Source organism: Balaenoptera borealis (genome assembly GCF_965194805.1).
Source record: "Balaenoptera borealis genome assembly, chromosome: 7".
Lineage (NCBI taxonomy): Eukaryota > Metazoa > Chordata > Mammalia > Artiodactyla > Balaenopteridae > Balaenoptera > Balaenoptera borealis.
In genome coordinates, this window is record NC_138864.1 from 71,122,651 (window position 1) to 71,140,432 (window position 17,782).

At 41.0% G+C, this 17,782-nt stretch overlaps 1 protein-coding gene across 1 annotated transcript in view; it reads left to right on the forward strand.

Moving 5' to 3' along the window:
• Positions 1-10,272: 10,272 nt before the first annotated feature.
• The window catches only part of LOC309631707 (serum paraoxonase/arylesterase 1-like), a 45,122-nt gene continuing 37,612 nt past the window's right edge, over positions 10,273-17,782 (forward strand). Inside the window, 1 exon segment of the mRNA XM_082398554.1 lies at positions 10,273-10,778. Coding sequence (XP_082254680.1) covers positions 10,707-10,778 — 72 coding nt within the window. The 5' untranslated portion in view covers positions 10,273-10,706.

Consider the following 17,782-nt stretch of genomic DNA (forward strand, 5'->3'; position numbering starts at 1 on the left):
GCACACACAGTATTATTGATGTACTTGTGTTCATATTGTTTGTCACAATACTGCAGGAAATTGTCTGTAGAAAGAAAACAAATCACTTACTTTTTGCCAAAACTCATTTTTCCCATGCAATGAGGTTGTTCAGAAAGCAATTTACTGGAGATGTAAAGACCATAATTAGCACAGTACAGGGCAAGTCATTCAATTGAAAAAATCCAAGAGGAACATGCTTAAGTAGGAACAGAGAATGTAATGGAAACTTTTAACACACAATTTGATACTCTCTACAACAGACAGAGCAGAAAAAGCTTGGTCCATCAGGGATGACTTTGGGAAATGGTGAAATGAATACTTACCACAAAATTGTGTTCATTGTGTTCAAAGCTCCAGACTTTGCCCACTAGAGGAGCCCTGTGGTTTCTAACAGCTAACTGGTATATCACGTAAACCTGTAAAATGTCACTGATTCCATTAAGAAGTAAAACCTAAATGAAGTACTGATGGAGCATTCTGTGGACTGTTAGCAATTTTCACTACAGGAAAAACAGTGGCTTCTGTAGTGAATCTGAAGGCTGTCTGTGGGTAGAATGTAAGTTCAAGATCTTTGGAAAATAGATTATGAGTGGATTCTAGAGAAGCCCACTGGTGTTCAAAATGATCACATCATGTGCTAAAAGTCACACAAACACACACATTCACACACACCCATACACACACACCCCATATATAATTAATGGAAACAATAAGGTCAGATGTGCCCTACCATTAATAGATTTAAATATTCTGATCCTTTCCTTTTCTTTATCTTGCTACCCTCACTCCTTTCCAGAATTTTTCCTGATGAGCACTCTCTCAGTAAATCATGTGCTTCTGAAATCCTCTGATTCTAGGGAACCAGGCACCGACCTTCACCATGATTCCCATTAGCCCAAGAGAAAAGCTAGATACTCACTTTCTCAACCTCTACGGTAGGTTGGATAACTGCTGGCCCAAATATCCTTGTTCTTTTCTTGGTATGCTACTCTCAGTGGGCTGGTGATACATCTCTGTGCTATTGAACTTAAGAGTGGCCATATGGCCACTTATTTTGGTCAATGAAACATTGGTAAAGTAACATATGTCACTTCTTCCAGGTAGAAATATTAAGAGCTAGTATGTGTCTCTTTTCTCTTTGCCCCCAAACTGGTAATGTCTTACATACTGTCTGCTCTGCTAGACTTGACCCTGGATTGGTGATGATAAGAAGCAGAGCTGCAGACAGCTTGCAATGCACATGTAGCATAAGCAATAAATAAACCATTGTTGTAAGCCTCTGCTGTAGCACGTTGCAGTAGTTAATTCTTTTTCATTTGTTGTGTATAGCATTTCATTACATGACTATCCCACAATTTATTTATCCATTCTACTATTGATGAACACTTATGTTGCATCCAGATTTTTAAAAAATTATAAACTAAGCTGCAGTGAACCTTCTTATACAATGTATTTTAATGCACATAAGTAAACATTTTTGTTGGGTATATATGCAGAATCAGAATTACTGAGTAGTAGGATACACGCATGTCCAGCACATACGTTTAGTTCCACACAAACATATGTGCAGTTTTGCAAAGTGACCATACCAACATACCCTCCCACTAATAATGCTGGAGAGTTCTTGTTGCTCCACTTTCTTTCCAAGAGTTAATAGTGTCAGTTTTTCTTTTTTTTTTTAGTTTTAATTATTCTGATGAGTGTGTAGGAACATCTCGTGATTTTTATTTGCAATCCTCAGATGCAATCCTCATATGTTTCTTGGCCATTTGGAGTTTTCTTTTGTGCAGCGAATGTTCAAATTTTTGCCCATTTAAAAATTTGGGCTGACATTATTTTTCTTATTGACTTGTAGGTATGAGTATGTTGTGGATATTTGTATTAAAAAACATATTCGTCCACTTTTTGGTGAACTTTTCGCTTTCTCAATTGTGTCTTCTGATGAACAAAAATTTTCAGTTTTAATAAAGTCCAGTTTATCAGTATTTTCTTTTATGGATGTGGCTATGTATATCTTGTTTAAAAATCTTACATACCCTAAGGTTATGAAATATGCTTCTTTGTTTTCTTATAAAAGATTTATTGTTTTATTTTCCATATTTCAATTTGTCATCCACCTGGAATGTATTTTGGGGTATCCTGTGAGTAGGGATCAAGATTCATTTGTGGCCATATGCATATCCAGTTGATACAACATCATTTATTGAAAAAGAAAATCCTTTCCCCACAGCATTGCAGTGGCGCTTGGTTATAAATAAGGTGACCATATATGTGTGAGTTTATATACAGACTATATTCTGTTCCACTAGATTATTTGTCAATTGATGAAACAATATTACATTGTTTTAATTACAAAGATTTATAATAAATCTTGATTTTTGGCAATAAGATCCTCCAAATTTGTTCTTCCTCAAAAATTTTTATGGCTAATTTTACTCCACATTTTGGGGGATAATGGACACCATTAAATTTTGAGTCTCTCAGCAACTGAAGTTGATATATGAATCCATTTAGATCTTTAATTGCTGTCAGGAAAATTTTATAGTTTTCTATGTAGAGATTTTGTACATCTTTTATTAGATCCTAAGAATTTGGCAATTTTGATGCTATTGTAGATAGTATCTTTTTAAATTTTCATTTCCTAATGATTTGTTACTATACAAAAAGAAACGATTCTGTGTACTGACCCTGTATCTGACCCTTCATAAATTCACCTATTAATTTTAATTGTTTATTTGTAAAGTCTTTTAGATTATCCATGCTAATCATGTTGTCTGTGAATAATGTTCTGGATTTTCTTTTAAATCTTGTTATCTTTTATTTCTTTTTCTTACCTGTAGTTTAATATTGCATATGACTGATAATAGTGAGTATCCTTATCTCTTTCTTAATCACCAGGGAAAGCTTTCAAGTTCTCATCAAGTATGATGTTTGCTGTAGCTTTTCCTCTTTAGTAGCTATTCTTTATCTGATTAAGAAATTTTCATTCTACTCCTGATTTACTAAGGTTTTTTTTTTTCAAATCATAAATGAGTATGAATTTTAAAAAATATTTCTTGCATCTATTAAGATGATCATTTTTTTATCCTTTATTCTATTAATTATATGATTGATTTAAAGCTTTAAGCCAAACTTCCATGCTGGGTATATACCCCACTTGGTCATAATATCTCTTTATATATTGTGACTTCAATTGGCTAATACTTTGATTAAGATATTAATGTCCATGTTCATAATAACTATGGGGCTGTAATTTTGATTTTCCTTTCTTGTAATTAACTTGTCAGGTTTTGGTGTCATGGTTGTGTTGGTTTGGTAAAGAGTTGAGAAAGTTTTTCCATTCTCTGGAAGAGTTTGTTTAAAAATTAGTATCTTTTCTTTCTTAAATGTTTGGAAGAATTCACTCATGAAGCTATCTAGGACTGAAGATTTTAAATAATGGATTCAATTTCTTTAATAAATATACAAATATTGAGATTTTCTGTTTCTTCTTGTGTATTTTTTATAAGTTTAGGATTTCATCCTTTTCATCTAAATTTTCAAATTTAGTGGAATAAAGTAGTTCAGAGTACACTTTTATTTTTTAAAAATATCTTTAGGATCTGTGGTAATATTCTCTTCTTTAGAATTTGTAATCTCTCTCTATCTACCCATCTTACTAAAGATTTATAAATTTTAGTAGTATGTATTTTCAATAATCATTTTTTGAATATTTTGTCTTCTCTAATTTTTTTGTGTGGTAAAATTCACATAAGTTTCACCATTTTAAACATTTAGAAGTATACGGTCCAGTGGTATTTAATACATTCACAATATTGTGCAACCATCACTACTATTTAGTGCCAGAATATTTTCATTACCCCAAAAGGAAACCCATGTCCATTAAGCTGTTACTCCCCATTACCCTCTTCCCCCAGCTCCTAGTAACTTCTAAGCTGCTTTCTATCTCTGTGCATTTGCCTATTCTGGCTATTTCATATAAATGGAATCACAATGTGCGGCCTTTTGTGTGGGGCTTCTTTCACTTAGCATAATATTTTCAAGGTGCAACCATGTTGTAGCGTATATCAGGACTTCATTCATTATTATGACTGAATAACATTCTACACAATGGATATTCTCTCTTTTAAGTTTGTTTTCTATTTCCCTGATTGCTGGTCTTATCTTTATTGTTTCTATCCTTTGACTTCAGGTTTTTCAGTTTTTGAAATGCATGCTTAGACAACTGACGTGAAGTGGTATAGTAGTGTTAGCTTTTGCTTTGTGTACTTTGAGGTTCTGTTTTAGGTGCACATAAATTTAGGATCACCAAAGCTGGACATACATATTTGGGGCTCCTACACTTCTTAACCATATGACTTTGCATAAAATAGGGATAATAACATTGGCCCTATCTCTCTTACCAGGATGTTATGTAGGTGAAAGCGCTTTTTAAACTTTTTTTCTACACTTGGATAGAACTTTATTGTTTGCACTGCAATTGTTTTACATCTGCACAGCAATTTCACAGATTTTCTCCATTTATTTCATACAGTAAACCCACAGGAATTATCTTCATTTTACAGATGTTATTTCTGCTACTATAGAATTTCAGAAAGCGACCATGAATCCAGTATTCAAGTCTGGTGTTTTTTTTGGGTTGGTTTTTTGGCTTTGTTTTGGTTTTTTTTTTCTATTTTTACTAGAGCTGCCTCAGGCAGAATGGTGTTATTGGAGTTCTTAGGACATTGGAATTTCATACTTGTAGACACTTGAGAACATTGCAGTTACTGCCAACAAGGTTCAGCAACCTCTAGAGGAAGAATACCAAGTGCAGCCACCAAATCAACCCTTTGTGCCCGCACAGAATTAAACATTGCAGATTTGGCTCTGGCTCTCTGCCAATGCATTGACAGTTTTTACTGAATATTCAGTGAATTCAGGTTTGTGTGAGAAGATAAAAGAATTAGTAGATGTGCTTTTTACCAAATATATTTAAGAACTAACATTTTAATGTGTGCAAATATTTAGCATGAAAGAGGAAAGGAAATGAATTATAAAAGTCAGGGTGATATCTGAGTTTATTATAGGACTTTTTAAAATCTTAGATTATAAATTGCTGGTGATAAAAAGAAATTCTAGGTTAAAAGCCTCCAAAGCTTCCCCTTCATTTTAAATTTTCATACTTCATGGACTCAATTATAATCTTTTTTACACATTTTAACAACTCCAAAATAGGAAATTATTGTATAATTGATAGCTTTTAAGAATTGTGTCCCACATTAGTTGATAGTTTTTCTTCTTTTCTAGGGGGTACATAAAATAATAAAGTAATAAATTAATAAATATAAAATAATTATATCATTTTAAAGTCAATAAATTATGGCATATTAAAGTGTTCCAGAGGCTCCGGTAATGGTTGTCAAACATTCATTCATTCATTTATTCAACAATGTATATTGAGCATCTAACCTGTGTTCAGTGCTGTACTAGGCATCAAGCTATAGCAACGAAGGCATTGTTATACAGGTTTATAGTCTAGTGAAAAAAGCAGAAAAGTAATAAGGTACTAATAATACAGAGTGGTAAGAACAATAAAGAAGAAGCATGGTGTGTATGAGAAGGGTATTTAACATTTAGGGGTCAAGAAAGACTAGCTGAAGTAAGTTCCAAACTGATGCCTGAAAGAGCAAGTAGGATGTGGTCATATCAACAATGAGGAATAGAGAGGCTACGGGAAAAAGTGTTTCAGACAAAAGAGTAGGTGCAGAGGCCCAGAGCAAGAGTTCCACAGAGAGTAGGTCATTTCAAAGTAATTGATAGCCCATTGGATATCATTAATTCCTTAAGAGTTTTAGCTTTTCCTTTAGACAAGCATTCTTAATGTCTGGCCCTGGTCATCACGGGCTTCAGGGGTGGACCTGTGAAACTACTGAAATCAAATGTGTTTTGTGGATGTGTGAATCCAAGGAGAGGCTTTACTGCCTTCATCAGTTTCAAAGTTGGTTGAGTCCCTTCAAAAAAAGTTAAGAATCACTGCTCTACAGTCTCAGAGAGTAGAACAAACAAATTGGAAAGGATATTCATATACTGTATAATTGATATAATGAATGAATTAGTAAGTTAATAAATCAACTGGGTCAGAAGAGGAGGAAGTGGCATCCCTTGTCTAGTCTCTAACCCACCCTTCAGTCTGTGTTCTTCCTGCCTTCTTTATCCCCATCCCTTGCCATCCATTCCTTCTTTCATTCCTTCTCCAAATTTTTGAGTACTTACTACGTGCCAGAAATTGTTTTAGGAGTTGAAGAGAAAATAGAGGAGAAATTAGTCAAGACCTGGGCCCTCCTCAAGTTCAAGTGCTAACGAAGGGAAGCAGGCTGCATACAAGTAAGCAAACAGATAAACAAGATGGTTTCTTACGATGAAGGGAGGGGTGATAGCCAAAGTCCTTAACACCTGGTATCACACGTTCTCAGTCCCTCAAATTCAGCAGGGCACTCTGTGGGAGAACAGTCCTGGAGACTCTACTGTGCCAAGCAGTAACCCCTTAGTGGCTGGATCATGGTGAAGTGTGTGTGTGTGTGTGTGTGTGTGTGTGTGTGTGTGGCAGGGGGAGGTGGTTTCCCAAAGAAGGGAAACGGTCAGCATTGTGGGGGATCCCTTGGGGGGGTTTGAAGAAGAATTTACTAACCAGTACAGAAAGATATCACTATTCTAACAACCAGTAACTGTACTGGTGCTGACCATTTCATATCAGCTCTGGGGCCTTCGTGACTGGTGGTGGGCAGAGGATGCAAGGGGGGGCCTACTATAGACGGTAGCATTGGAAAAGCCCTCTCAGGAGAAGTGACATTTCAGCTAAGACCTGAATGACAAGAAAGAGAATCTCAAGGAGCAGTCAGGGAGCAGGTAAGGGAGTGGAGGGGGGAGGTATTCTAGCCAAAGGAAGCAAAGGCAAGAATGACGAGGTGCAATAAATTTGACATGTTTACAGATTGATAAGAAGGCTAATGTTGCTGGAACATTCATGAGTGAATGATAAGAAATCAGGTCAGATGATAGGCACAAGGCCAGATCTTGTGGGGCCTTTTAGGCTATGATGAGAAAGTAAAATGAGAAGTCGTGATAGGGAGGACTTGAGGCAGGGAAATGATATGATCTGATTTACATTTAAAAAAAATTACCTGCAGTGAGGAGAATGGATTAGAGGGTTAGAGTGAGATGAGGGAAGAGGTTGTTTGAGCCTACAGACAATGGTAGCCTGCGTCAGAGTGATGGCAGTGGAAATGGGGAGAAGTGGGCTGATTCAAGGTTGATTTGGAAGTTGTGGTGGTTTTAAAGATATGTCCACATATTCTTTGATATGCCTCCCCTCAAGAGGTGGAGCTTAATTCCTCTCCCCTAAATATGGGCTGGATTAGTTGTTGGCTTCTAGCAAAGAGAATAGGTCTGACATTAAGGGATGTCACTTCTGTAGTTAGGTTATTAACAGATTGTAGCTTCCATCTGGGAGGCATACACTCTTGCTCTGCTAGATTGCTTATCCTGGGGGAGGCCAGCTACCTTATTATGCTGCAGCTCTGTGGAGAGGTCCATGAAGCAAGGGACTGCAGCCTGCCAAGAACTATGTGAGTGAGCTTGGAAGATGATCTCACCTCCTCCATCCCAACCCAGTAGAGCCTTCAGATGAGACTACAGTTGTATTAGTCAGGGTTCTCCAGAGAAACAGAACTGATAGTAGATAGATAGATAGATAGATAGATAGATAGATAGATAGATAGATAGATAGATAGAAGAGATTTCTTATGTGAATTGGCTGACAGGATTATAGAGGTTGATATATGCCATGATATGCTGCCTGTAAGCTGGAGAACCAGGAAAGCCAATGGAATAATTCAGTCTAGTCTGAAGGCCTGAGAAATGAGGGGCCACTGGTATAAGTCCCAGAGTCTGAAGGCCTGAGAACTAGAAGCTTCGATATCCAGGGATGGAAGAAGATGGATGTCCCAGCTCAAGTAAAGAGAGAGAGAAGTCATCCTTTCTCTACCTTGTCTGTTCTGTTCAGGCCCTCAACAGACTGGATGATGCCCGCCCACATTGATGAGGGTTGATCTCATCTACTGATTCAAATGCTAATCTCTTCTGGAGTCACTGTCACAGACACACCCAAGAATAAGGTTTTACCAGCTATCTGGGCATCCCTTAGCCCAGTGAAGTTGACACATGAAATTTATCATCACGGCATCTCTGGCTGTCAGTTCATGAGAGACCTCGAGCCAAAGTCAGCTATGTCATGCAGATTCCTGACCCATAGAAACTATGAGATAATAAATGTCTCTCATTTTTGACTGCTAGATTTTTATGTACTTTGTTGTGTAGCAGTAGACAATTAATATAGAAGTAGAGCCTATGACTGATAAGTTTGGTGCAAGGTGTGAGAGAAAGGGACGGATGAACAGAAATGTTTAGGTTTGGGGTTGGAGCAACTGCATAGTAGTGGTGCCATTTATTGAAGTGTGGAGGGCTTGGAGGATATAACATGTTGGTGTGAGGGAATCAATAATTCTGCTTTGGAGACATTTTGAAGAGACTATTAGACACCCCAGTGGGAGAGTCAACCAGGCAGCCAGTTAGTGAGAACAAAGGGAGTGGTCACCAGCCAACCAGTCATTAAATGTCTAATAAAGGACCACTTTTTGCCAGCCTCTTTTCTATGCCCTGGGGTCACAGTGGGGAAAAGACAAAAACCCTGACCTCAAGGGGCTTCCGTCCCATTAGGCAACAACAGAGTATAAATAAATTAACAAGTTGACTTTAGAAACAGTAAGTGATGAAAAAAAAATGTGATAATATCAAAAGGTTGCTGGAGGTGGCAGGTGCTACTTTTAGCTAGACAGAGCGAAGATGATCTGTTAAGAGTCACAGTAAGCTGCTTGAGCTAGGTGTGTACATTTTGGGAACACCAGCATACTGATGGTATGTAAATCCACTGGAATTGGTGGGATCACCTTGAGGGAGAATGTAGAAAGAGAAGATACCTCAGAACTAGTCCTAGGGTTTCATCATTTTGAGGTCAGTGACAGGAGGACCCTGCAAAGAAGACCAAGAAAGTAGGAGAAAGACTGGGAGGGGGTGGAATCATGAATCCAAGAAAGTATTTAAAAAGAAGGAAGTGGTGATCTGCGCCCAACGTGGTTACAAGTTAAGTATGATTATGGCAGAGAAGTAACCACTGGATTGGGTATCATGGATGTTATGAGTGGTTTAATAAGAGCCAATTCTGCAGTTGAGTCAAAGGAACACAATCTATATTAGAATGGTTAAGTGGAGAATGAGAGATTAAAGATATTCCCTAAAATTAGTTACTGAACCAATCATTTTCTTACGCTAAAATTAGTTACTGAACCAAACAATCATTTTCTTATGCTTATAAATGAGAAAAGAATTTGGGCAGGGCTCAGCAGGCATTCATAGAGACAGCACCAACTTCAGGGGAGGGATCTTGTGCCCCACTTTTCAATAGGAAGAGTGTCAAAGAATTTGTTTCCATCATTAATCTGTTCCAAGAGGTGGTAAAATGGAAGCAGCAACTGTTGACATGTCTTTCAAAGAGATTTAATTTTTTTTACAGAAGGAGCAGAGAAAGAGAGCAGTAGGTAGTTAGAATGTGGGATCAAAGAGTATTTTCCCCAGAAAACTATGAGTGACCCTAAAGCATGCTCGTATCTAATGGCAATATTCCAGAAAAAAAAGAAGAGGTGGATGTTGTAGTAGAGAGAAGTTGTAACTGGGACCAAAATCCTTGCAAAGGAAAGAAAAAAAGGGACCCAGAGCAAAGAGAAGAGCCGGCCTTTTGTGAACAGGAAACACTTCATTCATGGTAACAGGAGAGAAGGCAGGGACGGGTGTACAGAGGCACCTTCTACCCTGCTTTGCTCAGAAGTCTCCTTATCAGTGACGCCTCCCCTGACTCCCCTTTCTTAAATGGTACCTCCAGTATGCCCTATACCCTCCCCTGCTTTATTCTTCCCCATAGAATATGTGCATATCCATAGTGCATATTCGCATTATCCATAGCACTGCATATGCAAGAGTGATATACTTTACTGATTTCTGGCACATAGCAGGGACTCAATAAATGTCAGCCAAGCGCCTGGAATGAATGAACACTGGAGAGATGTACTTGAAGAGCTGTAAAGTCAGGAGTGGTGCGGAACGAGATGCTTGATACCCAGATGTCTGAAGGTGACACACGGTGGTAGACAGGTGAGAATAAAATTATATCTTAGGGGTTCCAATCACAGCCCTCCCTTCCTTCTGTACCTTTTCTGGCCGAGTCACGGTGGGTGATCAAATTACTGAACCTGAGCCACAAGGATGAGGAGCTTATTAACACAAAGTGAGTGCTCCTCAAAGCCTGGCTCTCCCTTCCCACAGCCTTCCATGTCCCCCAGCCTGCTAGTTCTCCCCTTTTTGCCCGGTCTAGGCAGCTAGTTCCGGGTCTCCTCCCTTTAAGGCGCCGGGAGCGTGCAGCTCCGGGCCGCAGGCGCCGGGCCCAGCTCAGGCCGTCGGCGTACGGGGCGGGCCGCGTGAGCTGCGCCGCGGGGAGGGGTGGGGCCAATCCCTGGGCGGCCCGAGGCTGCGGGCTGACGGGGGTCTCCCGCCCGTCTCGCGTCCGTGCATCCTTCCATCGTCCGTCCCAGGCCATGGCAAAGCTGACGGTGCTCACCCTCGGGACTGGGGCTGGCACTCTTCAGGGATCACCGCTCTTCTTATCTGTAAGTTGAGTTGTGCCGAGGGCTGCGGCCCACTCGCCTTCTTGTCCGTCCCACCCCCTAGCCAGGCCCTGGAGGCTCCCGCCACTCCCAAGCAGGTTCCGGGGTCTTAGAAAATCTGCAGGCGAGCGCTGGACGTATATCCCACAGCGACTGCATCAATATCCAACTTTCCCCGGCCACCTGAAAACGTACCCTTGCTCATGGCCTGGGAGAGAGGTTAAGGAGACAGTTGTCTTCGGTGTGAGTGGCCCAGCTGTTGGCACGCACCAATTAATTTTTCATGAAAGCGGTGTATCTTGGCTACAGATTCACTTCTCAACTTTGCTTCAAAATAGATAACCAGATTGGAGGGAGGCCCTGATATTGTGTAAATTTAGGGAGGGAGCTCCCACCTTGGCTGCCCGGCCGTGGCACAAACCTTCCCAGCTTGGAAGAGACAGAAAACTCGCGTGTGGAGCGGAGCAGGTGGGACGGAATGGGCGCCGTGATGGCCCACCCGCTCCAGTGGGGGGTGCGTGGGGCGTCAGGGGAGAGACCCTGGCACTGGCATTTGATGTCCTGCGCTCTTGCTGTGTCCCTTCCATTGTGGGATCTTGGGCAAATCACTTTACATTGCTAACATTAGCTGCTTCAGTAAGCCTCATATGGGAAGCACTTAACAAGGTGCCTGGGATATAGTTAAGTATTCAATAAATGTTAGTGCCCTGCTTCCCTTAAAGTATTTTATAAAGCTTTAAGTACTATACAAGGGGGAAAAGGTTTCTAAGAATGTATCAGTAGTTTTGTTAGTAACTTTTTTTTTTTTTAATTAATTTATTTATGGCTGCGTTGGGTCTTCGTTGCTGTGCGCGGGCTTCTCATTGCGGCGGCTTCTGTTGTTGCGGAGCACGGGCTCTAGGCGCTCGGGCTTCAGTAGCTGTGGCTCGAAGGCTCTAGGGCACAGGCTCAGTAGTTGTGGCGCACGGGCTTAGTTGCTCCGCGGCATGTGGGATCTTCCTGGACCAGGGCTTGAACCCGTGTCTCCTGCATTGGCAGGCGGATTCTCAACCACTGTGCCACCAGGGAAGCCCAGTAACTTTTTTAATACGGGTTCAGAGTCTAAACATCATCCTAATCCCTAAGGCTTAATCAATAAAACCTCATTATTTACTTTGAAGTACAACATCACTAAAAATCAAATTGAACATTTTGGATTTTTAGAAAAAAATCGTATGACCCTATGGACTGATTAGAAACATACATTCAGAATAGGTTTTTGTAACTATTGGGGTTTTCTTTTCTTCTAATTGTTGGTTATTTTTGGAATCACAAACTGTTAGAAAAAAGTAAGAAACAGTGATTTGGGGTTTTTAATCATGTGGATTTTCATTAATCATGGTACTATTTGTTGCCAAAGGAGAATATATATATTATGTATTACATTTATATGTATATAAATACATTATATATATATATATATATATTTGTGCGGTATTACCCTGGTATTACCCATTATGAAAATAAATGAGATGTAAATATCTGACACCCCTTCTAGGCTTTCTCCTTTTGATTCTCCATTTACATCTATCCCTGGGTTTGTTCTGCCCACACTTCAAATTGCCCCACACGATTTGAGGATAGACCCTCACTCCTTCCTGGCAGATCTGTAATCTTCTAAAGGATTACAGATCTGCCAGGAAGGAGTGAGGGTCTATCTTTCTGGTTTCCCTTCCTTAATTTACTCTAAGGGTGGAGACTGTAGGCATTTTGTATATGCTTTTGTGTAAAAGTATAGCTTTACCACTACCATCCTAAAAAGTTTCTCTATCAACATGAAGTTTTCGCTTATTTGATCCAACATTAATATTTCACCAGGTTTGTTCCTTGGAACACAAGTCACAAGATATGCTCCATAAAAAATACGTTCCTTGGATAAATGAATTTGCGAAGTGTTGTCTACTGTAGCCTTTTCCTAGAGATTGACAATGTATTCTGGCATGTTGAAAGCTTTGAAAAGTCCTTCAGTAACAAAACAAACAAACAGAAAATGATTTTGCTTTGTCATTTCACAGACTTATTTGCCCACATCCTTCACTCCCTTTTTTGGTACCATCTATAAACATCCTGTATAACTCTCTGGGATACAGTTTGAGACAGACTATTCTACACCACTGATTTGCACCAAGACTTAAATTTCAACTGAAAAAGTTGAGGCCTGGCCTTGGGCAGCAGACGAACCTTGGCCTTGGTTTCTGGGCCCCAAGCCTGATTCTGATTTGTCTGAAGGGACCAACGCACACTATGGTCATAGCTGAACATAATATCAGTCTCTGTGAGTCTCGTTGTTGGCCTTGCCTGTGGTTTCTTTTTGTGGATGGGGTGCCTGCTGGAGCTGCTTTGCCGTGGGGTTGCTGCAGTGGGATGACCTGGTCTAGTTTGAAGTAAGAACTTACTGTTTTACTTTCAGCACCTGGACGCAGCAAGTGGGGAGGGAGCCTCAGTCCTTGAACTTCTGGCTGTAATCAGATGACTGAGAAGGGAAAAGGAAAGTGGAAGTGGGGTGGACCTCTGGTTTTTGAATAAAAAAGGCTAGAAGAGCCACGGCAGAAGTAGAAGCAGGAGTAGGAGCGATGTGCAGCTGGGAGGATGGGTGGTTATGAAGATGGAAGATGGTTGCAGAGCCTTCGAACAGCCCAGATAGGGGAGGAAGGGAAATTGCACTTACTGTTCGAAAAGCTCTAAAGCCTCACTACTCAAAAGGACTGTGGACCAGATGCATGAGGAGTTCCCAGGACTTGCAGAATCTCGGGCCCCAGCCCACACTACTGAATCAGAATCAGCATTATTTCACAAGCTCCTCAGGGGATGTGTATGCATGTCTCTAAAGTGAGACAGGAGGGAAGGGGGCGGGCATAACCCTTGAAAGAATGACATAGCCGTTGAGGACACAACAAAAACTGCTTAGAACAGATTAGGCCGGAGATGGCAGAAGATTCGACTTGCAGTAGAACTTGAGCCTCGTTATGCGCTCATTGTAATACATTACCATATGCCAAACGACACACCCACAGGCGCCATGACAGTTCCCAGCCGGCCACAGAAGGCCAAAAAGTGGGCGGTGACCCAATTCCTGGAAATCCTCTCCCCTTTCTCGAAATAGCTGGAACAATCCTCCCACTTGTTAGCCTATGAAATTACCCAGCCCATAAAAACTAACCACTCCTGCCCCCCGGGCCTCTTGCCTTCTGAGCCGGCTGGCACTCTGTCTGTGGAGTGTATTTCTCCCAGAGCTGCTCTCCTTCTGAGACGCCCAAGTTCTGTCTCTGGAATGTGTGTCTCTGCTTTCCCTTTACTCTGGCTCGCTCTTGAATTCTTTCCTGCCCAGAGCTAAGGACCCTCACTTGGCGGCCCGAGACCTGGGTCATGAGCCTCCTCTCATGCCCCATTTTCCTGCAACCTCTTTACAAAGTCTGTTAATAAATCTACTTCTTACCTGTCACTTTGCCTCTCGCTGAAGTCCTTCTGCGCCGAGACATAAGGAACCTGAGCTTCGTGAAGTCCTGAGACTAGGTGTGCGGTTGCGATCAGAAGACTGTGGGTTCGAGTCCCCTCTTAAGCCAGAGATTGTGGATTCCAGCCCCACACGAGGCTCGTCTGTGATCGAGTCCCACATGAGGTGTGACTGGATTCGAGTCCTATCTGAGGTGCGTGGTTTCAAAAGGACCTTCAAATCCTGCGTCACGCGTCTGAGAACCGAGGTGAATCCGCAGAGGCGATACATCTTTTTTTCCTCAGAGACGCGGTGTATGCGAGTGGGGCAGGTTCACAAGAAGTTATATAGTCCTGGGGCTGGAAGGAACTTGTGGAAGAATACTAGATGTGTCTTGAGGGGTTCCGGGATGCTTCTGAGGTGATAGAAGCACAGAGCAAAGAAAGAAGGGAGCTCGCCTGGATCAGTAGTCTTCCCTGCCCTTCTTTGTAGTTGGCTGCCGTGGCCTCGCGGGGTGTGCACTGCGCAAGTCCAGGAAATGCCGAGGACTGCGATATAAACAGCGCCCCCTGCAGTGTGGAATGTTGCAGCCCTGCGTCTCTGGGACAACTTCCTCATTCCTAAATTGCCCACTGTAATGCATGAGACACTTCATTTAGAAGGAAACAGCAAAGCTAGCATTAATATTTCTGCGACCCCCATGCCCACCCCAGGCAGTACGCTCTAGTGGGAAGAGGGCAGTGGGGGAATTCCAGCAGACCTGGGTTGCATCTCAGTTCTGCAACTTTCAAGTCACTTTGTCACTGACCCAGATTCTTGGACTTTTTAATCAACAGAAATTGATAACAGGTCAGAAGAGAAATTTAGGCAAGGCTTTTTGGGGACCTGTGCTGCAGCACAGGGAGTGAAAACAAATAACGGGTTCCCTTGCTCGCTCCCTGAGGGAGGGCGATCTGGTCCTTTAAATGGGGTGTGGGTAGGGGCAGGCCCAGCAGCTGGGCCAGAGGGGTGGCTTAGGTGGCCTGCCCACCCCCTTGGTGGAGCTGTGTGCAGGGATCATGTGCACTACCCTGCTTTTGTTCCAGACACCTCATGAATGGCAGTTGGGTCTTTGGTCTTTTTGTATCATATTGTCCATAATTTGTCCCAACTGCACATGCATGCAGTTATTTTTAGTCCCTTATAGTTTGTATTCTGTTACTTGAGGAGATGTTTGTCCAAGTGCAAGCATTGTAGCAAAGGGTCCCGGGTCCCAGGTCCCAGCCTGTCTCAACTTTACCATTCTGAGCCTGTTTCTCCACCTAAATATTATCGGCTCATAATACATACCACAGTAGGATATATATATAATCTGGCACATGAAAGATACTCTGTAAATGTTAGCTTTTATTATTGCCATATGCTATGTCAAAAATCTACCTATGAAGGTTGCAGGATACAAAATTAATGCACAGAAATCTCTGGCATTCCTATACACCAACAACAAAAAAATCAGAAAGAGAAATTAAGGAAACACTCCCATTTACCATCGCAACAAAAAGAATAAAATACCTAGGAATAAACCTGCCTAAGGAGGCGAAAGACTTGTACTCAGAAAACTATAAAACACTGATGAAAGAAATCAAGGATGACATAAACAAATGGAGAAATAGACCATGTTCTTGGATTGGAAGAATCAATATTGTGAAAATGACTATACTACCCAAAGCAATCTACAGATTCAGTGTAATCCCTATCAAACTACCAATGGCATTCTTCACAGAATTAGAACAAAACATTTTACAATTCGTATGGAAACACAAAAGACCCCGAAGAGCCAAAGCAATCTTGAGAAAGAAAAATGGAGTTAGAGGAATCAGGCTCCCTGACTTCAAACTATACCACCAAGCTAAGTAATAAGACAGTATGGTACTGGCACAAAAACAGAAAAATAGATCAATGGTACAGGATAGAATGCCCAGAGATAAACCCACGCACATATGGGTACCTAATTTATGACAGAGGAGGCAAGAACATGCAATGGAGAAAAGACAGCCTCTTCAATAAGTGGTGCTGGGAAAACTGGGCAGCTACTTGTAAAAGAATGAAATTAGAACACTACCTAACACCATACACAAAAATAAACTTCAAATGGATTAAAGACCTAAATGTAAGGCCAGACACTATAAAACTCTTAGAGGAAAACATAGGAAAAACACTTTTTGACATAAACCACAGCAAGATCTTTTTTTGACCCACCTCCTAGAGTAACGGAAATAAAAACAAAAATAAACAAATGGGACTTAATTAAGCTTAAAAGCTTTTGCACAGCAAAGGAGACCATAAACCAGATGAAAAGACAACCCTCAGAATGGGAGGAAATATTTACAAATGAAACAACAGACAAAGGATTAATCTCCAAAATATACAAACAGCTCATGGAGCTCAATATCAAAAAAACAAACAATCCAGTTAAAAAATGGGTGGAAGACCTAAAGAGACATTTCACCAAGGAAGACATACAGATGGCCAAGAGGCACATGAAAAGATGTTCAACGTCACTAATTATTAGAGAAATGCAAATCAAAACTACAGTGAGGTATACCTCATGCTGGTTAGGATAGCCATTATCAAAAAATCTAGAAACAATAAATGCTGGAAAGGGTGTGGAGGAAAGGGAACCCTCTTGCACTGTTGGTGGGAAAGTAAATTGATACAACCACTATGGAAAACAGTATGGAGTTTCCTTAAAAAACTAAAAATGGAACTACCATATGACCCAGCAATCCCACTACTGGGCATATACCCTGAGAAAACCATAATTGAAAAAGAGTCATGTACCACAATGTTCATTGCAGCACTATTTACAATAGCCAGGACATGGAACCAATCTAAATGTCCATCGACAGATGAATGGATAAAGAAGATGTGGCACATATATACAATGGAATATTACTCAGCCATAAAAAGAAATGAAATTGAGTTATTTGTAGTGAGGTGGATGGACCTAGAGTCTGTCATACAGAGTGAAGTAAGTCAGAAAGAGAAAAACAAATACCGTATGCTAATGCATATATATGGAATCTAAAAAAAAAAAAAAAGGTACTGATGAGCCTAGTTGCAGGGCAGGAATAAAGAGGTAGACATAGAGAATGGACTTGAGGACATAGGGTGGGAGGGGGAAGCTGGGGCAAAGTGAGAGTAGCATCGATATATATACACTACCAAATGTAAAATAGTTGGCTGGTGGGAAGCAGCGGCATAGCACAGGGAGATCAGCTCCGTGCTTTGCGATGACATAGAGGAGTGGGATAGGGAGGATGGGAGGGAGGCTCAAGAGGGAGGGGATATGGGGACATGTGTATGCATATGGCTGATTCGTTTTGTTGTGCAACAGAAACTAACACAGTATCATGAAGCAATTACACTCCAATAAAGATCTATTAAAAAAAATCTACCTATGAATGATCCACTTAATGAGTGGTCCTTGAATATATATTGTGATAATACCTCACTGAGACCATAGGCTAAGGACGAATAACTCACTGGCCCTCCT